The sequence below is a fragment of the Cygnus olor genome, chromosome 5, assembly GCF_009769625.2.
Source record: "Cygnus olor isolate bCygOlo1 chromosome 5, bCygOlo1.pri.v2, whole genome shotgun sequence".
Taxonomy (NCBI): Eukaryota; Metazoa; Chordata; class Aves; order Anseriformes; family Anatidae; genus Cygnus; species Cygnus olor.
In genome coordinates this window covers 39,575,471-39,600,621 of record NC_049173.1, presented here as the reverse complement: position 1 = coordinate 39,600,621, position 25,151 = coordinate 39,575,471, and the positions used below count along the sequence as shown (strand labels likewise).

Sequence of the window (25,151 nt, the reverse complement as noted above, 5' to 3'; positions counted from 1 at the left end):
TGCCTGAACTATACAGCATTTGCCTTCCTTACCCTTAAAGGTAATCAGAACCAAAAAAAAAAAAGGGGGGGGGGGGTAGAATTCATGTCCAAAATTTATTTTTTTCATCTAGATAATCATCACATCTTGCAACTCTGCAACTCAACACATTATTACTGAGGTATTCATGTTGGCCACTTTTGGTTGCTGTACTGGTAATGTCTACCACCTTTAAAGAAAAGTGATCAAGTCTCTGTAACGCAATTTTAGAATCTTATTTTTAGACCTAAAGCAGCCATTAACAACCATAAAAACTAATGAATGACTTAAACCTACTTTGGGGCACTTAACCCTCATCAGTTAAAAAATGAGGACAGCTCTTCAAACATAGCAAGATTCTTCTAGCAAAGTAAGGTTATCCTATCATTTCCACTTCTCTTGTTCTTTACGCTTCAACAACATTTTTCCTAAATTGATTCAAGACATTCCCTAAAGGCTTCACAATGGACTTGTAGTTTACCTCAGCTAGGCATCAAAAGCAATACAGAAAAGTTTGTATAAGTTAACATTGTATATAGAAAAGCAGAGAGAGAGAGAACACTAAAAAAGGGAAATAAAAAGATTCATGAACTAAAGCATCATTCTACTTCACACACAAATGGTGTAAGCCCCAACAAAGTAGCTCTGTGTGGCTAATGACATCAGCTGTTATCAAAGCCACCTGGCTTTGATAATTCTTGCTTAAGACCATTTTCAGTTGCTTTCTAACTATTCAGTATGAGATTTTCCATGCCAATGGTCTGCTTCAGGTAATTTTTCCTCTCTTCTCACCACCACTATTAAAAAAAAAAAAAGAGAGAGAGAGAATGGCTGGAACGTTCTTCTGCCATGAACAAACCTGGGGTAAAAAAAGCCCTTGTAAGCTCTTCCTTTGAAAAATTGTAAGCGTTTTTCTGGCTCTGGCTCGAGTCAGCACCTTGAAATCATGCTGGACAATCTTTTTGTATTAGGGATGTACAATTTGCTCGTTCTGTGAAAAGTGAGACCTGACCTAGTCAAGCTACAAGCTTCTAGATTTCAGTTTGTACATACAAAGTGGCAAAATCTGCTGGAGCTCAACATCTAGTCACCAAACAGCCCATCCTCAGTGACCTTCTGTACATCATCCCAGTACGCAAGGCAAACAAATTGGGTTTCCTCTAACCTTTGGTTATAGGGGAAGAGCCAAATTTTCCCTATAAGAGAAGTCTGCCTTTAACAGGCATTTGGTGCAGCACCAAACAAGAAGTGTCAGCCCGCATACTTCCACCCCACCACGCTAGTATCTCTATCAGAGTTGAATGCAGTGGTCTGTAACTTCACGTTATTGGGTAACTGAATAGGATTTAGGGTATTCTGTCAGAATGTCTGGAGTGAAGGCAGAGAACACAGCTTTAAGCAGACACTAGAACTGGAAAGAATAAACTGGGATTTGACTAGCACGGAAAGAAACTACAAGGAACATATGAAGATGTGGTGGTGGATGAGAGAAAAATGAAAGCAAGTGATGAATCCCAGACAAGACAACTCAGAACTGGGGATCACTAGGAGTGGAGTATATTTGACAGAGCTGGAATTTAGTGAACATGTATGGAAGGAAACTGGCTCACAACAAAAGACTGAGAAGAGATCCACCACGTGGAATCAGAAACAAAGACAGTAAGAAAAATCAACAGAATTAAGTGAGAGTGAGAAGAATTAGTAGGTGGGCAAAGGCTGAAGGCAGGGGCACAAGGTGCAGACAGAGATAGTCTGGAACTCCTTGAGCCTAAACACTTGAACAGAATCAGTGCTGCACCGGGGACTGGCCTGAGGCAGGGACAAACTAGAAGTATAAGCAAAAACTTGAAAAAGTGTGTGGCTTAAAAATTATTTTAAAAAGTAAAACAAAATCCCCCAAAGATTATCATACTTGGCAAATGTCTGCAACCACAGAATGATCCCCCTTCTGAAAAAATCTCCCATTTTCCTCCACTTCTGATAAAAATACAGCATAACAACCTACAGCTCACAGTTACTTAATTCAAGCATCTGGAATGTTCATATAATAGATTTTAAAAGCTCCAATCCTGCTAATTATCAACATGACATCTATATCACACAGTATTTGTGTTCTCATTTTGCTGCCATTTTTTCTTCATTTAAACTAGAAAATTCCACACAGAAGCATGTTTATAAAATTATTAAAGAAATATCAAGCTTTGAATTTTAACTCCTTGTACATCAGGATTTCCTTCATTTAAGTTTGTCTACTAGCACTAATTCTGTCACCATCACTGTGTAATTCCAAACTATCTCATTCAATTAACACGACATTTTCTGGGAATAAATCTAAGTTGTGTCTTAAAGAACAACAATCTCTGTAAGACCCTGCTTTCAATACTGTGGAACCTAAATGTTCTGTAGGAGAACAGGTTTTTAGTCAGAGTGTGTGCCAAAGAATTCTTAACCAGCTACAGTAATTACGTAGTTGTGTACTGGTGCAAGACCCTGCTAAGCTTTTGCATTCATGAAAAATGGCACTTTAATTCCATTCCCTCTCCAGTAATCTCCTAACTGCTTGGTGCAATTGAATTGGATCCACCGTGCAACTTCAGAATGCTAAACAGCAATATCCTAACAGAAGTCAGTTACAAATAAAGCAGAGATGGAAGCTTCTTCTTAGAGCACTACAAGTACACGTGATTCCATTCCAAGCCAAAGAAACCAGTATCATAAAAACAAGAGCCCACAACACTTCCACAAGAAAATAAATAGATAAATAAATCAAGTGGCTACAAATGTGACTTGAAAGATAACTTTTAGAAGAGACAATCCTGCTTTATAACTATGCTGTTTTACAGTCCGTTTGAATTAACTAACATGCAAAACTATTAAGTCAAAAGAAATATCAGGAGGAACACCACGAAGGCTGAAGACAATCCTGATAATAAACTAAGTATTTTATAGCTCTGCCATAAAGGCTGCAGTCATATTTTAAGTTACATACAATAGAAATATCTTTGTATTAGCAAAGGAGAAGATGTGTGGTATTTAAATTAATGGAAGACGTAAGTCTATTAAAAATAGATAACCACAGAGAATTAAAAGTACTATTTAGATAATCTTATTAAACTCCATAAGTAAGGAAGACAATCTTTCGTTTCCTAACTGAAAAGAGATCTACAGTAATGCAATATAAAAGGTAAAGATCTAAGCACATAACACAATAACTCATGCCACCTTCCTAACTCAGCGTATTTTTTTGTCAGGTCTCCTTTTAATTAACAATTGACAAGCAAAAACTGACATCCTAGTATTCACTGTCATAGAAGAAATACAGTATCAAGCAGTCAGAAGTTCTAATGCTGTCCTATCCTTCTGTCAGTATCAACTATGAAAAATCCTAAGAACCAACTTGTTCCATTAGTTTGTTTCACAATTTACTTGAATTGCTACACCAGATACTGCAAACAAGTCAAAATGGTTAAATAACCTATCTCCTGACATCAGCTAATTTTAGTGGAATCTGAAAATGATGAGAAGTGAGCCATAGGATATTGGACTTGTAAAAACTGGAGTGGAATTACACTCTCAGCTTAACATCTTTGAACATACACACACAAGGTATATTAGGCAAGTCACCCAGTTATGATTTAAAACCAAACCAAACCAACCAACCAAAAAAACCACCACCATGCAGTATTCACTCAGTTACAATGAAAAAAACATGTATTATTCAACATGATTTATAGTCTGGTTATAAAGAACACCACGCAGATCTGGCAATGTAGATGTACTGTGAATGACACCAAGTTGATCACAAAATGTCGGTTCATGTTCTTTTCCACAAGTGTTCATTTTAGAACAGTTAAACCGTCTCCTCCTGCTTCAGTGAAGCCTAGCCTTGTTCATCTACTGATATCTTCACGTTACCTACCTTCATAGCATCGCCTACACTAGCTCATTTTAACTAGCAAGTGAAAACTACATTTCTAATTTTAAGAGGAGAGAGTGTTTTAAAATGAATTTTCCACATTCACGATCTACTCCCTTCCCAGATATTATCTGAATGCAAGTATAATAAAGCAAATAAAACCAAAGATTTTCTCTGCTAAGTACTCACACAATTCATACCAGACCAAAATTACATGACATTTCACTTGAAAGATTAACTGAAACCATTCTCATTCAGACAGTAGGAATAAACAAGTAGCAGTAACCATTCTTTCAACTCACACTCCTGTTCAAAACCACATAAGAATATGCAATGTACTGTTCTCTTCATAACTACTTCTGCAACTGTTTTCTATAACAATTTCTGCTACTTTGCCTTCATATTCTTCCAGTTAACACATTTATGTCACAATCATTTTTTCTTCAAGATGTATGTATGGTAGAAGATGTTAGAAAAGATCTCACTTCACACTGCAATATGAGGATTAAAACATTTTTTTAAATGCATCTAGACTAATACAGCCGTCAAAACCACTAGAAAAAATAAAGCAAAAAAATAGTTTTGCGAAGTGTAGATATCGACATAAATCTTTACTGAAAGACAGACACACCAGTGATTAAAACAGTGCACATCAGAACGTATTTTATTTTTCAATGTTGCACAGCTTTTAAACAATGCCATCCTAACATTTTTCAAAGAATGAAAAAGTCTTGTTTTTTCTCAGGAGATAAAAACTCACACTTACTAATTCACAGTAAGTGAATACCTAACCTCACGAAGAACACAAAAAAGACAAATATTTATCGATCGGTATAATTTAAAACATATCAAGTGAAAATTCTGACATACTGGACATACTCAGTTTGCATTACAAGCAACAAAACAATGAAAAATCAGAATAAAAAAATACAAGAAATATTATCAGACAGACAAAAAAAACTGCTAAGATCATTACCTCAGCTAAGGGGATGGTTAGCACTCAGAAATTCGATTCGGTCTTTTAAACAGATATAAAACCAGCAACATAATGCCCTCATTTTTTCTGAGTCTAATTGTCTACAAACAAACCTTTCCCATTCTGTAAAACACAGCATTTTTAAATAACTAAAACTTGCTGAAACTGTAGTTTTCAACAACACAGAAATCCTTGGATAATAAGGACACTCTGACAATAAAACAATCATACTCATTAGGTCATTATCCTATGTTACTTCCAAAACACTCTAATCAAACCTAGACCATTTTTTTTTTAAATAAAATGTATAAACAAGCAGAGCAGACCTAAATATGATCCTCACCCCCTGACACACACTGCTTTTTCACATGAATCCAAGAAAGCTGTATTATTGTTTCGAGGGTACTATTTCCTCCTCTCTTAAAACAAGTACTTTGTTTCCTTGCTGGCTCTTATCAATTTATTTTAATGTCAAGAACAGTCACAATAGACCCTAAAAAAAGTTTACCTAAAGCAAGGTAAAGCACACTTTGAATGGAAGATGTAGAATTAACAACTAGTAAGGCTACTAACAAGATTTCAAATTAGACATCAATAGAATCTACAGAGTCAAATAGATGTATTGGACTATAACTTACTAGAAATACAATTTAGTAGAAATAAATAGTACTTCCTTACACCTTCAGTTCAAAAGTACTATTCATTAGAGCATTTTAAAGGCATTTTGAAGGCTACACATTAAGTTAGAGATATTGAAATTCACTTGGGGAAAAACAAGGCAGAACTATGGCAACACGCAACTATGAAGCTCAGGTTAGGTCTCTAGATCTAAAAAGTTTTGAGTTGTGATATCTATTTTGCTCTCCAGGCTACTTTATCTATCCAACTCTGATATCCATACCAGACATCTTGACTCCAATTCTGTTTACCATGCAACATGCCATTCAGAGATGTCAATATACATGCCATGATCGTATGCTTAAAATCAGCAATTTAGGCCCAGTTTTGCAATGCTTATGCAAAACTGAACTTCTGAAATTGATTCTGGCACACAGGATAGCTCTGGTCCATGTTTCTTTACTGCAGATAATTTCTAACTTATGCCTGTAAGCTGTGGCTGAAAAATCCAAGTATTCAGATCTGAGAGATTTCAGAGCTACCAAGTTGCACCAAAAAAATGAAAAAAATACTGTCTGTAGCTTTTTGCTGAACAGTATTCTAACATAATGGCTCATTAAGAGTTTCTAAAGTAATTTTATGTAACCGTGCATCTCTGTGCATCTGTCCATACCATTTGTGTATAGCTATTATATATACATATATATTTTATTTATACATACATACATATATATATATACACATATATCACAGGCTGCCCTCCACCCTTTTCTTCTATTTTATCTCATTTTAAAAAGGGAAGACGACTTATCTTTACTATCAAGGAGAGTAACACTTGCTATTCATGCACACATCTGTACAGCACTGATTACAAATCTTTGTCAAAACAAACAACAGCAAGCAGCTGCTTGACTGCTTTGTTGTGTTTAGTCATACCAGCAACCTTTTTTGTTTTCAGGGAAACAACCAAACAACTCAAATCAGTAAGAAATTCACTGTCAGCAAGAACAGGCTCAAAGTAACTGAATGCTGCATGTATTCAGACCCATAGTTTCAAGACAAAGCTATACATGCAGCAGCCCTGTTTTACTCCCCAGCTACCATGGCTCAGTGGAGCCTGTATGGGCTCCCAAAGCTACTCCCATGGAGACTTTGAAGACGCCTAAATAGACTTAGGCAGGTAGAAACAGTATTATAGGGTCCTGTTTCATCATCAAGGAACAAGAGCCAGAATATTTCAAGTTGTAAAACTAAAAAACTCTATACAGAGTATAAAATGCTTACCTGCTGAGCTAAGCAAAACACTGAAGTCTGTTCCTCTCTGCGATTCCCCACATTCATTCTGTCCCTCTTTTTCTGCATCCTCATAGCGGCTCCAGTTTGAAAAAATCTTTCTTCTTGAATAGCTTTTCACTTCTATCTCTTCTTCCTCTCGTGATTCAGTTTCATCATCTTCTACCTGTAGCATTTTAACAGACAGTGAAGCCATTACAACTCAAAAGCATTTATCTCAGTACTTACATAGCTGCTGATACAAACAACAGCCACAGAATTCAAACCCAGAAATACAAACCAGCCTGGATAAGTAGCCACCCAGTCCAAATTTTAGATCTGGTGCTACCATCTTTCTGACCTGTATGTAATGCCATTATTAAAAGTACTCAGCGAAGCTTCTTACAGGGGCCAAGCAGTGACACTGATGCAAGTTCCACAGATTTCCCTCCTGTTCTGGAAGCCCATGGCAAACAGCTCCCTTTGTGACACTGAAAGCAATGTGTGGGGAGCAGAACTAAGAATTTAATTGCAATATCTGTCCAAGTGTTGCAGTGATACAGATAAAAATTGAATGAAGTGATGTCTGTAGAGTGAAACAGACATATATAGACATATAGACATATAAACAACATAACAAATACTGCAGAAAAAACACCTGGATAGGGTTATCTCTGTAAGAATTTCCATTTTAAGCAAGGCCTTAACTCAAGTAATATTGAATTAATATTAATTGTTGAATTATTTCAGTAATTTTCCAAATTCATTTCCTTCATGAAAGCCATTTCACTGAAACACACGTGGAAAAGTTAAATAGATTGTTGGCAGTCAAACTACCAGCCCAAATGCTCAAAACATGCTAGGGATGAAAGGAGAAGTCGCAGCATAGTCGGCTGCAGATTCAAGCAAAGCACGCATTTGCCACAAGTACTTAACCGTGGAAGGCTCTCCCTGCCCTTGAGTCCTGTGCCACGAAAGCCCTCCTCTCACAGAGCCTGGGGCCCAGCTGGAACGACCACCACTTTACAGACAGAGAGGTTGGCTTCACAGTGGAAGGAGTGCACAGCCAGCAGGGGGAGAACAGAGAGCAGCTGGAAAACCTGTGCACGAGATACCTTCTGCAGAGGTCTAAAGCTCTGAAAAAGTAGAGTAGGGGAGTCAAGAAAGAAGAGATTCCCAGTGTGCCTGCTCCCAAACGTTCCTACTGACAGCTCCTCTCTGTTCTCTCCTTCACTTCATCTCTCCTTTTACAAACCACTGTGCTCTGCCATACAACCTAACTAATTTTGCTGTCCCAACAGTAAGTGCATTCTCCATGACCAGGGCAGTGAAATTTAAGCTTGTCTACACTGCTGTAAAGCTTAAAGCCGTCTCCACTCAGTGTAAAACAACGCTAAGGGCAAGCTACCTTTCTGTAAGTCATTATATATCCATAAACCAAAATGGGCTTACAGCTCACCACCAGACACTTGCTTTAAGGAGCACCTTGGCTTTGACAGTTTAAATGAAACATAATCCTGAAATAAATGTGAAGAGCAATTATTTATATTAAAAAATGTACTTGTAAGTGAAGAGCTACAACATCTTGTGCAGAAAGATTACTAAAATTTCCAAAGGCTTAAATAGTTACTGTGTCTCTATACTGCTTTTGTTGCTGGTTGTTTTTTTTTTGTTTTGTTTTTTGTTTTTTTACATACTGGTATAAACATTGGACAAACTGGCATAACATGCAAGTAACAAAATCAGAAGTAGAATAACGACTTCAAGAAAAACAATCCACCTATATTGATAAAACAAGCTTCTTTCATCACTTTGGGAACAGCGTCACTGGTTAGGAATAACATGAAGGAATGCGAAAATTATCAGAGCATAAGAACAGACTAAAAGCTATTATAATTATACAAATATATCCCCAGACATCAACCCTCTGACAAGAGGGAAAATATTGCTTGCACTCTTGTTGCTTCTGTTTAATTTTTAGATAAAATCTCTTTTTCTTTCTATCCATCAGATAAATACACTAAAATAGTTGTCATGAACAAACAGGTGGTCACATGAATGAGGGGATGAAATCACAGCTCTGTATTACGGGGGACTGATCCAGAGCTATAGTTTCCACATAACAAAGGCCAAATCCACTTATATTAAGATAAGAATCAACTTTTTTCATTTCTTTTTTTTTTTTCTCCTAGAAATTGAATGTTTTGCTATAATCCAGAAAAACCTAATGGAATTCAGTGCCCCAAATAACTTGGATGTGATACAATTCACGAGTCAAAGCAAGGATACAATTGTGTTGTACTTCATTTTTAAGAAAAGATCAGATCACCTGAGACAACAATTGTACTACATTTAATTACTAACTATAGACCTGTTTAAAGGATTCTCTCCTTTCAGACATCAACAAAAACAAAACAGGATTATCACCATTTTATTTTAACAAGATTCCATTAAATTAATACATATTCAAATGTTCCCTTTTAGGCACGAAATACTGCTGGACTAACTTTTTTTTTTTTTTTGCATTCTGTTATTAGCTATGTTAATTAGCACACCTCAAGTAAATTGCATTTCTTAGCAGGTAAAATGTTAACTTGAACTTTAAGAAACGAGCCACAAATTCTCATAAGTGTTAACAGGCACTGTGCAGCCTAATTCCTCGAGTACTACCCTGAGATTTACTTTTGAAATGAGTAAACTTTAAATACAAACCTCCTTACTCCTTACATCTCCAATAACTATTTCAAGGAAAATTTTACATAATGCACTGTCCTGCTACAAGATAAAATTGCAAATCATCACATTTGAGTATTCAACATTCACACAACTTAAAGATGCATTTTCACCATGATAATTATGGATTATAAAAGACATACAAAGAAATTGCTGATCAGTGAAGCTTCAGAAAATGATTTGCTTCCACTGTCTCATGAGACAGCTACCAGGTAAGAACCTCTGAGGTAACAACCTCAGAAACACAAAAATAATAATCCTTCATTGCTTTCCTCTTATCTGCCTATTCAGCTAGACTATACGCTACTGTTATCATCATACCTTACTTAAAATGAGTCTTAATCAGTACAAAGCAGGCATCTATCCTTTATATAATGAAACAAAATACCTTCCCCATTTCCCATTCTCAAATAACAAATGATACAAGCTGAAACAAATTCTTGAAGCTAACTCAAATATAACCTTTAAAACAGTATTACTCAGATAAGGAGAAAAACTTATTCCTTTAAACAGTTTTGAATCACATGTACACATTATTGCTCAGTGCTACAATGCACGATGATATCACAGCAGGTACAATATTTGTCTGCTGTGCCTCTATTTCAGATAGTATTATATGCATTAACATTTGCACATTTCACTGACATTTTGAAAGTGGGGACAGTATGCAAAAGCCCAGTTGAACAAAACCAGGAAACCTTCTGACTGTTTTGTCTGAGTGTTGGTAGAAGGATCCTTTTGCCAAGGATGTATTTTCATCTTTTACTAGAGCCCATGACTCTGCTTTCCTTCTGAAGGAAAACAAAATGCACACCACATAGGACCCCAACCTGCAGTCTCTGCTACAGCATAAGGATATTTTAGTACACCCTCCTTTATACACTATTTTGCCTATGGGGTTGGGGAAGATACGGTACCAAGAAAAAAACAGGAAAGCAGGCTTTCTGCTTGACTTTTCTCACAGGCGAGAACACGTTGATGCACACCTTTCAGGAATGAAGGTGTCAAAAAGAAATAAACATTATTCTGAACAGGCCGTTTCCCATGGGGTCAGCCTTTGACACTTCCCTGGAACCCCAAAGCGTTTTGGATCAGAGCAAGGCTGAAGTACACTGTGGCGAAAGTGCAGCAGTGACCTCCCATATCCTGCTTCAATTACTCAGCCACCCTTCAGCGTGAGTGCCGCCAGCCCAAGCACGTTAAACACAAACACTCAGAGGGAACTGCTGAACTCACAGCCCTTTTAAAAAACTGACAGCGCATTAAAAGGCAGAGCTTCCGTCAGGGCTTTCTAAAACTTTCTAAAAGATTTTCTACATATTACCTTTAGGAAGCCACGGGAGTTGCTTAGAGCCCTCTTCCTATTCAGTTCTGTTGACTTTGTAAGGAAAGTTTAAAACATTTAATCTTTGTTGGTTCTTACAATGTTCTGCCGTAGCTTGGAGGAACATAGAAACAACACGTGCTCAGTTCACCTTTCGTTGGGCCAACTGCCCTTTGCCATTATACAGCTTTCAGGCATCATTACATTTTTCCTTCTTGCTTATTTTGTAGCATTTCTCCCAGTTCTCTCTCTCTGAGAGTGTCTCTTTACAAAAGATCTGAAAACACAGTTTTGAGGTTTTTCCCAACAAACAGCAACAGCCTATGCCAACTTCCTGAGTGAACTTCTGTCTTGATTCCCTCTTCCCTTCTGGGAAGTGGCTGTAAGGCTCTGGCCAAGTCCCAGTGACATTCAGGCTTATCTGTCTCAATGTCAATTTCTCTTTTCATCAGGGTAAAGGACTACCAAGACAAAAGGAGAGTATCCTATGGATTGAATCTGGCCTAGACTACCAGCTGTATCAGGAATTGACATATTTAAAATAGTAAAGCGTCGTGCAGAGACAGTTTCTCCTCTCCCCTTCATCCCAATTTAAGCAGTACGTTTAACAGTCAGATTCTCTCAGATGGAATTTGTAAGTCGTAGGGTCAAAAAAACGTATGTAGTTAAGCAACAAAGTGGTTCACAATCTTTACACTATAAATCGTTTCACAGAGTACAGTCCGTATGCAGAGGCTTGTATTAGTGTATTGTGTAAGTACGGTAGCTCGGCTGATGTTAGCTACTGAGTGGTTCCTCTAGCCAGACAAGTGCAAGTACGGAAGACTTACAGTTACGCTGTAATGACTTGACTTGCTCTTGTGAAGACATATCTGCTTTTAATTATATTGTTGAAAGTTATTGCTGGTATAACGAAACAGGAGCAAGACGACAGCACCAGGAATTAACTCAAGACAATAAGAGTATGACACAACCTCAGAAAGATTTCATTTTTGTAATAGTGCCTTTTTTTTTTTAACCTTAATGCCACCACAATGTTCTGTCTACCTAGAAATATTAACAATAAATTTCTGTACAGAGAAGAAAGGGCAAGTTAGAACAATGACAGAAACCACTTTAAACAACATAAAAATCAGGTCAGTATGAAGGAAGAGTATAATACAACCCGCCAAACTATCCTTATTTAGTGCTCTTAATCCAGACTTTAGAAAAGCAAATGGAAGATAAGACGCTAAAATTCTCCTGAAAAATAAGCTTTCTGCAATGCAGTGATCTCAACCATAGCTTCTTTCAGAGACAGAAGAGAATATTTTGCAATAATACTCAGCAACATCGGCCAAAACTGTGAGCTGGTATATCCATACTGAGTTGTTTTTAATAGCCACCATAGTCACAACAGTCTAACCAAAACAACAACGTAAAAGTAAACGTAGCAATCTTATCCACCAAATTATTTTCCTTCAAAGTACTTGCTTTTACTATCTACAGCATGCACATAATTGGAACTGCTTAAAAACTTCAAATGAGTTTTCTCATCACCAGAGAAACCACCTCTAAAAATATTCTTTGCACTTGGTGAAGTTACAAGATGATCAAGTGCCAGGAGGCTACAAGTCCAACTTCATCTTTTTCACAGATCATTATTAATATTTCCACAAGCCATAGCCACATTTTGAACAAATCTTACGCCTCAGTGAATTGGAACAACAGCATCTATTATGAGCTAAATCTCTCCCTCGGGCTCACTGAGCCAAAAAAGAAGCCCCACAGGCAAACAGTCTGGTTATTTTGTTTCAAACTACCAATTTAAATTGTAGACTATCTTCCCTTTCAAAGAGCTAGAAAAGAACCCATAAATCTTTATATTTATTTTCCCCTGCTATCTCAGAAATATGCCTATAACCTATTAGCACACAATTAGCTGGCCTGGTCCTTCCAATCCACGGTTTATAGGGGAAAAATGAAGCAACCTCTGCTACGGGTTCCTCTAAGTCACACCACATCAGTTTCGTGCTGCGGCTTCTTAGGGCATGGTTTGAAAACTGTTGATTTGTAGATTTAACACGTTTAATAATCATGCAATGAAAAATTACTACCCTATGTTCAAGCAAGAAGGTCTCAAAAGCTCTATTCTTTAACATTGGTAGCCTTGGGAATTTGGTAAAGCCCATCAAGTAAATATTTATTTAGAAAACCACGATTCAAGATTTTGCTCCTTAGATGCTGGATTTTCCAGGCTACAAAGCCACCAGCTAAACTTTAGCTCTACTCATACAAGTTAAATCTCCAAACTGAAGGATATTTGATGGGGAAATAAAAACTGTATCATTATAACTGCAGCATTTATTCTGCACTAATTGGGAAACTCGGTAGAGAATCAAGGAGCTCCGTTAACTCTGGAAGTCCTTGCGCCTCCCTTCCCCGTGGCTGAGCCATGCTGGGAGCAAAGAGCCTGGAGGAAGCTTGTCCAGCTGCTGTTTATAGATAAAGAGGCTTTTGATTTTCTAAACTTGCCAAGCCCATACTTCTCCACCAATGGAAAAGTCAACTATATTTTTTCTTAAATTCGGTGGAAAGGATTATATGAAAGTTACTGGCAACTACATAAACACATCAAGCAATTTCTATAAAATTGTCACATGGACCTGCACAAAACTTGGCAGCTATGTTACTTTCAAACTAACAGTAACTTGAAAAAGCTGAATGTTTTTCTTCAGCCAGAAATATGAGTATAAACATAAAATAAGAGACTCGGTCTTGAAAGAAACAACAGGTTTCAAGTAAACCTCACAAAACAAGTAGATCACCACAAAGGTTTTAGCTTTTTCAGTTGGATTACTGATTATTCCTACATACAGGTTGTATTTTCCAAAATCAGGGCTTTTATATATCGCATACATTTGTGAATGTTTTATGTCATATTCCAAAAACAAATCATATTCAGTATTTTGGATAGACTAATGAGAATTTCTACTAAAAGGTATCTGTTCTTACCAAATCTGCCATTCCTAAATAAAAATATCCTGAGCTGCACTGGAGATTGATTGTATTTACAAATGGAGTCAATTCTTATGTGTTGATGCCACAGAATCATCCCTTAGTCCCAGGAGAAAGGGACTACAAGAGGTCATCTTGCCCAAACTCCTGCGCAAAGGAAGGTCAAAACTGAAACCAGACCAGGCAGGCTGGGGCTTTTTCTATTCAGGTCTTGAAAAACTCCAATAGCATGCCCATTTCTTAGTGTTTCGTTGTGTTTTGTTCTAGCACTTCTAAAACTGCCAACGCAGTTGTATGAAGAGCTTCAGCAGAAACATGTAAAAAACACACACGAAGAATCCTGTAACATCAAAGGATCAAAGTATATTGAGGGTACATATCGATCGCAGCTGTTCAAGAACAGGCTTTTTGAAGGATATTCCTACTTTGGTAGTCTTCATCAGTCACTGAGCAAGACAGCCTCTCAATAAACATCTGTGTTATACACTGGAATATATTGATAAGCTTTGTATTTCAGTAACCATATCAACTATGAAAGAAAAGTATGAGAAATTATGTAAAAAGCATGCTCAAAACAGCATCCATCTGCAGAACAAATTAAAAATTCAGTCTCGATCCTAACACACAAAGGTTAATTCATAATCCTAACAGAGCCTACCCAAAAGAGTAAAGTTTAGAGAACACTCAGGCAAGCCTAATGCGTATTTAACACTCCCCACATGTACATAGTTTTAGAACAAAACCAATGCAAATTCAGCAACTCTGCCAAGATCAAAACCAAAATGTTGAAGAAGCTTCAGGGTTTCTAGTTCAAGGAAAAAATATATGACAAAGTCTGAGTGGATCAATTTTTGCCAAAAGAAAAAAAGATGACACTTTTGAAAGACTGCAGCCATACTACCTTAAAAATGAAAACAGTTCTCCAAAACTTGTATTATGTTTGAATAGCAAAATAACTATTTCCAACCTTTACATTCAACGCATTGGATAACACAGATAACACTCAGTAAGAGTTTTTAAAGTCTGAGTTCTTTTAAACACTTCTATTTCATTAAAAAAAAAAAAAGCAAATAAGGTCTAAGACATTATTTTTGTATGGATTTCAAAATGTGAAAATAACTGGCGATATTCACCCCCCGCTGCTCTATTTTCAATTGGCACAACATTAAAGACAAATATCTGAAAGACACCAAATAGAACAGAAGTGTTTGAAATTGTACAACTAAACTGGCAGAAAATTAATCAATAGCTTTTTCTCTCATTTCTAGTGTTAGCCTTCCGCCAGTTTAAGTCCATGTATCAGTTCACAGCCAACTCTGACAAGCACAAACAATGGAAAGACAGGCTAGAAGCCTGCCATAAGACATGGGCTCTGGAAAGCAGGTCCTTCCTTCTTATCTGGCAGCACTTACCCGCTAGTTTGGCCAACTGCACTGATAAGCCACATCCCGTGTTTTAATTTCTTGCAGTGTTAAACTTGGTTTCCAAAGCCAATTTTGTTTTCTGCTTTCCATTAAAGACTTGTGGATTCCCTGTTATTATCCCTGCTCCACAAAATACACGTGGGCACAGGGATGTTCTCTGTTGATTTTACATATTTTTATATAAAATATGTAAAAATATTTACACTGATTGCCAAAACTTTCAACATGAACCTTAGAACATTTGTGACTCGTTTTTAGTTCCCTTTCTCACTTGCTTCTTTAAGAAAGTCAGTGAGGCGTGTGAAATGCATCATTTTAGAGGTTCAATATACAAGTACTGGTGTTTGGTTCACTGTGAGAAATTTTTCTATCTTGAATTTAAATGAAAACACCCAACATCTGTCACTTTTTCAGATCAACTATCACATAATAACAGCATATTGCAAACACAAAAATATTCACGATAAAAATTAATGCTGTACAAGGAGATACTCTAGTAATCTGAAACCCTAAAAAGGCAGTACATAAGAAATTCAAAAGTAAAGCTTTCTGCTTTCCTCCCTCTTTCACCGTGTCTGCATCACTTTCGGTAGCATAGTCCTTAAGTTTTTCATCTTTCTTTACTAATACATTGCTATTTTCTAATTGTAATTCCTCGTGCTACTGAAAAAACTCAGATTTCTACTACCCTTCTATCAACAAACTGGCAGACCCAGCCACGACACGTTTTATTAAATTAGGTTGCATTAATACATTTCTAGCTGTGGCAACAAAGCAGTAGTTCTACAGTTACAAATATCCTCTCTGGAAGATATTTCCAGAAAAGGGTATCAAAACCAAATAATTTTTAGGACTAATACACAGCCACATAGCAAATAAGTGAACAATAAATTATATAAAAGATGCTAAAGATAAAAAGCAGATTGCCTTACATGCAAATGAAATGCATATCTATATAGCTGAATGAAAAAAAAGTCACTGAACAAACAAGCAGGACGTATGCATTGAATAACACTGATTAAAAAAAGAATTGAGTCACACTAGACAAAATACATGTTATGGCAATGGTACTTAAAAAAAGATACTATTCTCAGCTCCCAGGGTTTTAAACAGCATTTCTGAGACCAATTGAATGGTCTGATGGACCAATTCTGAGACTAAAATGAATTTATTTCTTTATACCATTAAAAACAGAAAAAAATGCAGACAGTACTAACCACCTACTTGATGAACAGACACCTAAACCTTCTTTTTTCCCTTATGTTTTCTATGATGGGAAAAATGTATGGGCTAGTCACCAAAGCCCAGTTTTCCTCCTTTCCATTCTCATAGTGAACATAGGGATGCAAGAAAAGTGGAAACGAGCAAAAAAGTAATTCACCAAGGATACACTTCCAGACTTCTAAAGGTTGCGATCCCTGCCTCATAACCTAGGCAGGATTTCAGTGGCAGCACAGCCAACCTGTGCAGAAAAGCAGCCACCAACTCCCTCCGTTACCAGCTCTCCTTGTGCAAGTCAGGGCACCGAACTCCCAGCACAAACTCGGCGAAAGGAGGAACAAAACTGTTGGAGCTCCCTCCGGCACCACGCAGCCTGGTGACCCGTAACACAGCAAGTCACTGCCAACCGTCCCATTTGTGGTACTGTCACCAGAGAGGCTCACGCTGAATCCACAGGCAGTGTAATTCAACACACAGCTGTATGCCTGGGCATGTGTTTCTGTGATGCTCCTCCAAATCAAAAGGCAGCAACAGACCATAATACCCCATTTTAAGCTCTTCAGTAGCTCAGAGACAGCCTGGTTAGTAGCACAGCGCCCAAAGCACTATATCCTCCAACTGCTGTACTAGAACTTCAGAATTAACGATAAGTATGGTTAGGGTTCTGCCTATATAACCAAATATCAACGTAACACCGATTAAAAAACACTGTAGACACACCACACTGTCCTGACTCTGTCAGAAACAGAATTTTACACCACTAATGTGTGACATGCACTTGGTCTCAGAGCAGTCACCCACTGCAGGCAACAGAAAAACAAGGATTTATCAAAAACACTACATCACCGCTGTACTTTTTTTTTTTTTAAGAAATAGGAAGTTTTTTTCTGCAGATCACATACATACTCATTAGAAAATAGTTCAGTTTGCCCTGATCACCTGACAATAAATGGTGACGAGGACCAGTGGGAAGTACCAAAACAAAGCATCCCGAAGGGATTTTGTCCATGAATACAATCCACATTTATTCAGCTACTGCAGAACTACAGCATTTTACCCAGAAAGCGGAAATAAAGTCAATTCACTTATGTGCACAAATGCATTTCAAGTTGCACCTCCCACATCTCATGAGAATTCAGTGGCTTGACATCCCCTGCAAGGGGTGACCTAACCTGATTTCTCAGACCTGCTTTGTACAGCAACTGAAGGCTCCCAGCAGGAGAAAATGACCTGTAGCATACCCAGCAGGCACACGCCCAAACACCACACACATACACACAAAACAAAAGCAAAAATCGCTTTGCATCAATTCTTTCTTTCATTCCTGCTCTATCTTTATGCCAGCATTAAGTTTCTGCATAAATTACAAAAAGACTGAAAAGAAGGCCTTGAGGGAAATTCATTTCAGAGTATTTAAAGTCTGGTGGTAGGTCGCTTATCTGAGAAATTAAAAAACTTGATTGCTTTGTATTTGAAACTGAGCAGAAAGCAGACTGCGACTTGAACTTTTTCCTCTTTTCCACATTCTCCAAATCCTTCATTTCATTACTGATTGCAGATTCAAACCTTTTCATCACACTCTCTCTGCATCTAAAACAGGCTCTACGTGTCCACTGACTGCCATTTTAGCAAAAAGCATCAGTGGTAATGGTTCTGTAATCTTGTGAACAAGCTGTTACTAATGTAAACTGGCAGCTACAAGGATGATTTTGCCATACATTTTGAGGAAGAGACGAAAATAGTGCATTACTTCATTAAGAGAGATTTTTTTTCTGCCCAAACAGCATTTTACAGGGGCTAACAAAGGATGCAATAAGGCAAGAAAATAAACAATTATTATTGATAAGTGCATCAATATGCTTTGCTGTCTCACTGAAAATAATTAAACCACTTTTCATTATACTTCCTCCTTCAGGGTTGCACATTATTTAGATAAGATTTTTTTCCCCTTCCAATTATTCAACAGAAAACAAGCATTTGTAAAAGTCACTTCATTGCCATTCTTGGCAGACAGCTTAAACAAATCAGTGTAGGAATTTGCAGATCCTTCTGCTTTTATGTGGTTTTGTTCCAGACTAGTATAAAGAAATGTAAAGACCAAAAAATTGATATTTAATATTTTGTGCATTGCACCTTATGATTTTTTTGTCGGTATTAATAAGAGTAAATAGTGTTGCCAAATATTAAATCCATTCCACTATTTAGTGGCATACATGAAAGAGTAAGTTTAAAAAAAGTATTTTTTTTTCAGAAGCACTAGTTGGTGGGTGAGGTCATACACATGTTTTTATGTTCACAATCTTCTCATATTAGCATATTTACCTATTTGGGCCTTTGTAGTGAGTCTCTAGTGACCTTTATGCACTGTCTCTCATTAACAGAAACAATTTACTTCCTTACCTAGCCATCACATCTCTTCCAGTACAAATACAAGTTTATATTATTAACTGTTTTTTCAACAGTTGCCAACTGAAAAGGAAAAAGCTAACACTTTTTCTTCTTTACACTAAAGAAGGAAGAGCCTCCAGAGAGGTTTTTTGCATGAAAAGAGAAAAAAAAATGGAAAAGAGTAATCCTCTTCACTAGTTTGCTCTATTGGTGACCTTTAGAGAGACCTACCAAAGCTAAAGAGAACCTTAATTAGCAGAAAGGGCAACGGAGAGAACAGGTAGCATGAAGAAAAAAGCTTTTATTCTTTACTGTACTGGATAAGAATTTTTAAGAGATTGATGAAATCCTAAAGACTGCTTCATAAATGTTGTATACTAGAACTCATCACTTTGGGTTAGCTAAAGATAGAATCAGCTATGGCAGGGACACATTCTTTTCTGAAACTTCTATTTAACATAACAGGAATGATGTGCCATTTAAAAGAAAAAAAAATCACAAAGCTCACAAGAAAGGTTTGGTTTTGAAGTTTCTGCCTAAAAATTGTTACTGTTCTTCAACACTCACAATGCAAGATTCTAGAAGCTGTCTTACTGACTTAAACAGAAAAAAATTATATATGTGTATATACATATTTCACCTTAATGTTTCAAATGTCTTGTGGGTAATTCAACCAAATTTGTCACATGACTATAACCTTTAGCTTCTCTAAATCCAACATGCATCAAGAGACAAAGTAGTGAAGAACCACTGTCCAAGGTCCCCAGTGCCCTAACACCATAAAAACAAGATGTTAAAACACCATTTTATTTTGCCATTGGTCTATAGAGTATAATTCTAAAAAGTAAGAGCTAGCGTACAGCATTGCCCTGACCCTTCAGGCAACTCCATTTTTAAGAAGCTCCAAGAATCATTTAGAACTTGCTGAAAACATGCACACATCCGAATTACCAACAAGGGCGAGGACTGGGCTATACTCGTGATCCACAATTCCAGGACTTTATGTGCGCATCACATCTCTACTTACAACACAGTTTGCGCTGTTTGCCAGACCTAGGTGCACTTTGCATGTCTACAGCCCAGTAACTGCAGAACTTCATATGCAGTTTGCAAGTGGTGAGTTCTGGTCAGTGCTCAACTGCCCAGACAACAGGCGGACAACTTCAGCTTGGGTCCCACCACAAGGGAAACCACTCTGAGTCCATTAGTATCAAGTGTATCCCAGACAAATTTGTACAAATATATATATATATACAGACACATACTCATTCTTGACAGTAACTCAGTAATGAATATGCACCCAGTTAGCAACAATAAAATACTATGAGCCAAGCCAAAAACACTGAAGGAACAAACTTCTCTCATTAGCACAATTTGGTTCTGAATTTTACCTCCACAAATAAATTGCACTCTGGGAAAATAATCTTCTAACACCCTTGCTAACTGAAGGCTGAAGTGGAAGGAAAAGAAATAATGAGTACGGTACCATTTAAGCTTCTGTTGCTTCCACGGGCATGACGCCTACTGCTACAAATTGACAGGAACGTAAGTCAGTGAAGTAAGCAAAGCAGCAAAACCTGAGTAATAGAGCCCAAAAGAGAATACTGAAAAACAACAGCTTAGTTTGTCAGGCAACTGGAAAAAACTCAAGCCATCAAAATATACCAATGACAGAGCAGTAGCCTAGGAAATGCCATGGCCCAGAATCATCACTCTGCTCTCTACACATCAAAGACCCTGGCTATTTCAGAGTTAAAGAGGAAGTCTGTACAGTTATCCTCTGGGAAAAGCGAAGCAAGAATAGAAGCAGAGCCTTGAGGCAAGGTTCTCACACACTCCAGCAGATTCACTGGTTTTACTAGCAGGATGCACTAGTCAGTCTACCTGCTGAAGAGTTAAAGCATTACTTTAAAAAAAATAATAGTGATAATCATGAAACACCACATGCATGTTAAAATACAGAGGAATAGCTCACATGAAAGGGAACTGTAGAAAAAAGACCTCTTTGCATGCCTTACCATAGAATCACACAGGCCTAAAATCCTTTGATTATGCAAGCCAGTAAGAAATATTCCTCTGTGCTTGCTACAAGGCTCCAAACCACCACTGAATCAATCATCTGTGATTTTTATGTTTCTTTAAAATACAGTGAAGCCTTCTGATGGCTACATAAGGCCATGCAGCACCATCAGGCTGGCTACAAACCTCCAGCAGGGCTCCCACAACTACCCAGTTACATTCATGGGAAAGCAGCAGCTCTTTTAGAATTGCCTTTGTGACCATAAAACTGTTACTTAGTTGAGTTACAGCATTGCAGAATGAGTTTTCAATTAGATTTCATCACTTCTAGAAATTTGTTGCTTCTTTCATCACAACTACCTCTGATCTCCCATTTCATGTACCCACACCAATCCCCTCACAATGTTCTCTGGGACCATTGACACAACCAGAGCCACGCGACAGAAGCAATGTGTTTAGCTCAGAGTCCACACATGTTCCCTTTGCACAAACAACTTCTCTTAGAGCTCTGCTTAGAGCAAACGCTCAGTGGCGAGAAGTTCCACTGGCTCATATGCACATGTGGTTTTCGCTCACCCCACTGTGCATTCAAAACACACCTCCCTGAGGAGCGAGGACCCCCACAGCTGTTTGAGCAGCAGCACCTCGCCCCTCGGGGTCGGGCAGCCACCCACCCTTCCTGCTGGTTGCTGCTAGCACCGCTTCATCAGCTGCCACGGCACAAGGTGGACCACATAGACCCTTAGGTGAGCTGGCTTAGTTCTTCCCTCAGGGCTGAAATTGCAGCTAAATAGGATGATGAGCACTTGGGAGAGCTTCTCCAACACTCGAGCCATTACCTTTTGCCTTTCCTCTGAATAACACCCACTACATCGTACGTGATAATTAAATCTAAGTAATGGCAGGATTCAAAATTTTCTTTTGTACACCTAACAAAATATGAAGCTTATAAAGTTATTGTTTAAGCTAACAAAAGTTCAGGATCGTCTGTTTCAAAGTTATCCAATTACTACCTCAGAGACTTGAGGAAGAAAAGTGGAACAAAAACTTCCAAATAGGTGAGGCAGGAAAACAGAAAGGCACGGCCATCAGAAATTATATATATATATATATATATAATATATATATAAAGAGCTCATTATAATTAAATTACAAAAAAAAATCATGTCAGACATGAAGCTGTTATGTAGTACTGATGCTGCATGTTCACCTATGCAACAGGACTTTTTCAGTACAAGTGTTTCAAGTTAAATCAGAAGGGAAGTTGGCAAATACAATGAAAGAATAACAATAAATCTCATTAAACCTTTCCATGCTAAACAATCAGGGATTATCACAAAACAGTGCGTTCCCTGGCTCTGTGAAAAGGAGGTTTCTCTACTGGCTGGCAACTGAGAAGAATAAACTAACTTTGGCTGGACAAAAAGCGTTTCCCTTTTTCCAATGCAGACAGCCTGGAAAAAAAAAAGCTGCGACAAGCAGTTACACAGGAGCTGAGCAGGCTCGGCAGCTTTCACCATATTCTTAAAACCTCTGACAATATTTTTCTACACTGATCTCCACATACTTTCTACATAACACATTACACAGTCTATCTACCCCTTCAGTCACAATTTTTATTCCCAATGCCCTAATTAAACCTCTTATGAATACATCTTTCTTCTTGTCCTACCTAAAACATTTTATTTCTGATCGGCTTGCAGCAACCTTTCTACTTCATGGAGTACTCCTATTCAAGCTTCCCCCAAAATATCCTCTTTTCCAAACTGAAAAAAAAAAAAATAGATCCTCTCAACTTTCCTCTTTGGTTGTAAAGAATAGGAATAGAAATAGAAATGTTTATTTCAGTTAGAAGTGACCTACAAATTATTCTCCAGTCCAACTGCCCAACCACTTCAAGGCTGCCCAGAAGTTAAAGCACATTGTTCAAGGCATTGTCCAGATGCCTCCTGAAGGCCGACAGGCAGGGGCATCAACCACCTCTCCAGCAAGCCTGTCACAGAGTGTGACCACCCTCACGGTGAAGGCATTTTTCCTACCGCCCAGCCTGAACCTGCCCTGGCACAGCTCTGTGCCCTTCCCTCTGATCCTGTCATTGGCTACCAGTGAGGAGAGATGGGCACCTTGCCCTCCATTCCCCTCCTTGGGGATCTGTCAAGAGCACTGAGCTCGCCCCAGCCTGCTCCTCTCCAGCCTAGGCCAACCCAGTGTCCTCGGCCTCTCACCCTGCCGCAACCCACAGGCCCGGATCCCTTTCTGCAGGGCTGCTCTCCTGCTGCTCGTCTGCCAGCCTGTACCTGCACCTGGCATTACCCCGCCCCAGGTTCTAAACACCTGAACCAAAATGCATCTAAACAGCGTTTACCCTCGTTGAATTTCACACCATTTATGACTGCCCCATGCTTCAATGTACCTAGATCCCTGCGCAAGGCCTCTTGTTTTTCCTGGCTGTCAAGAGCACCTCCCTGGGTAGTTCGGCCAGCAAACTCCAGACCACTGACAGGAAAGTTGAAGAGAACCGGCCTAGAGTTCAATACCTGCTCATCTTTTAAGCTGCCAGTTGCTTTCTATAGAATTGCAGCAAAACCAGTCGCATCCTCCTGCAGATTTTTCCTACTTAAATATAGTTGTGTAAAATGTGACCTTGAGCTACACCTTCCTGCAGTCTCTTTCTCTCATTTCTTGAGGCTGTGCTGAACGCCAGCTCTGTGCTCCACCCTTCTGCCTTCCCTTCCTTAGCACTGCCTTCACATTGTAGAGCTATTTCACTCCTTCATCAGAATTATTAACAGAAATACTGAATGCACGTGGATACGGAACGAAGCCTTGCAGAATCCCATTTAACAAACACCAATTTGACACTTGAACCGTAACGAAGTTCCCAACCACTTGTTCACACAGTCATCAAGAGGCTTAATCTAAATCAATACACTCCAGATAAAGCAAGCCACACTTCAGTCAGGCAGTTAGTGGTCTTCACACCTCATCACAGTAGAGAAACTCCTGCGGAGGGAAGCTCTTCGCACCTCATTAGTAATTAAGTACAGCTCACAAATTGACATACATTGATCTAAATAAGTTTTTTCCTAGTTGCGTTGTAGAACATTAACATAAAGCATCAAAAGATGTGTTGTTCCAGGTATCTGTTTCTTCTCCTACATGTGCATGTATTTGAAAAATCCAAGCTTTTGTTACTATGTAGCTGCCTATGAACAGATTCCTTTTTGCAGTTGCTTAGACTGTAAAGTTTCAGCACATACTAATGAGGAAAAATATATCTGATGCTGATAACATTAGATATAGTTTTAGATAATAAAAATTAAATAAATTTGATGATGTCACCCTGAAACTGTTAAAAAGTGAATGCACAAGGTAAGAAAGAATGCACTAAAATCGATCTATTCTACTTCCACTTGCAACTGACACCCAAAGTCAGAAAAGGAACATGAAAATGGACCTGCCCCTTCCAACTGCACTTCGTAGTAGCATGCATCACATGCACACACAGTGTATAATTTGTGATGACTGAAAGAAAGTTAGAAGAATCTTACTTAAACCACCCAGAAGGACGTGGTCAAGGACCATTAAAATAAAGCCCAGTATCATGTCCACAAATTTAGCTTTTTTTTTTTTTTAATAACCTATATTTTTAGAGAGCTATTCAAAGTAGTACATAAAGTACTGTAACAATACATAATAACAGTACAAATCAGTTTAAAAATCAGTACAAATAACAGTACACAAAATCAGATATGAATTATAAGCAAAGTAGAGGAGTTAGGATAAAAGGAGATAATATTGGGCCAATTTCAACCTGATCTTTTACTTTGAGCATTGTAATTTCACATTACTAAAAATGAATAATTGCAAATGTGTTCTATTTATTTAACATAGATTAGATAAGTTAAAACAGACAGAAGCAACATAAAATTATTCAAGCTGACAGATCTGCAAAGAAATCTGCCATTTGGTAAACCAGCTGGTCATAATCAGACTTCAGATTAATACTATTTTTGAAACAAGGATGTAAAATCTTCAGCATTCAAGCCAGTTAAATCAATGTGCATGCTAGTTATAAGGCTGAACAAGTGCAAGATGCTTTTCTTTTTCACAAGAAATGAGCACTTTTCCTCCCAGTTCCTAAGCTAATTCCACACTTCCAGGAGAAGCAGAATCTTGCTTAAACAACAGCGCTGTGGAGTTCTTCAGAAAGCTATTTCCTTAATATCTGGTAGTAATCATGAC

At 38.0% G+C, this 25,151-nt stretch overlaps 1 protein-coding gene across 1 annotated transcript in view; it reads right to left on the bottom strand.

Annotated features, from left to right (window-relative positions):
* AVEN (apoptosis and caspase activation inhibitor) overlaps positions 1–25,151 on the bottom strand; it is a 96,694-nt gene that overhangs the window by 68,075 nt on the left and 3,468 nt on the right. The window contains 1 exon segment of the mRNA XM_040558360.1: positions 6,813–6,987. Coding sequence (XP_040414294.1) covers positions 6,813–6,987 — 175 coding nt within the window.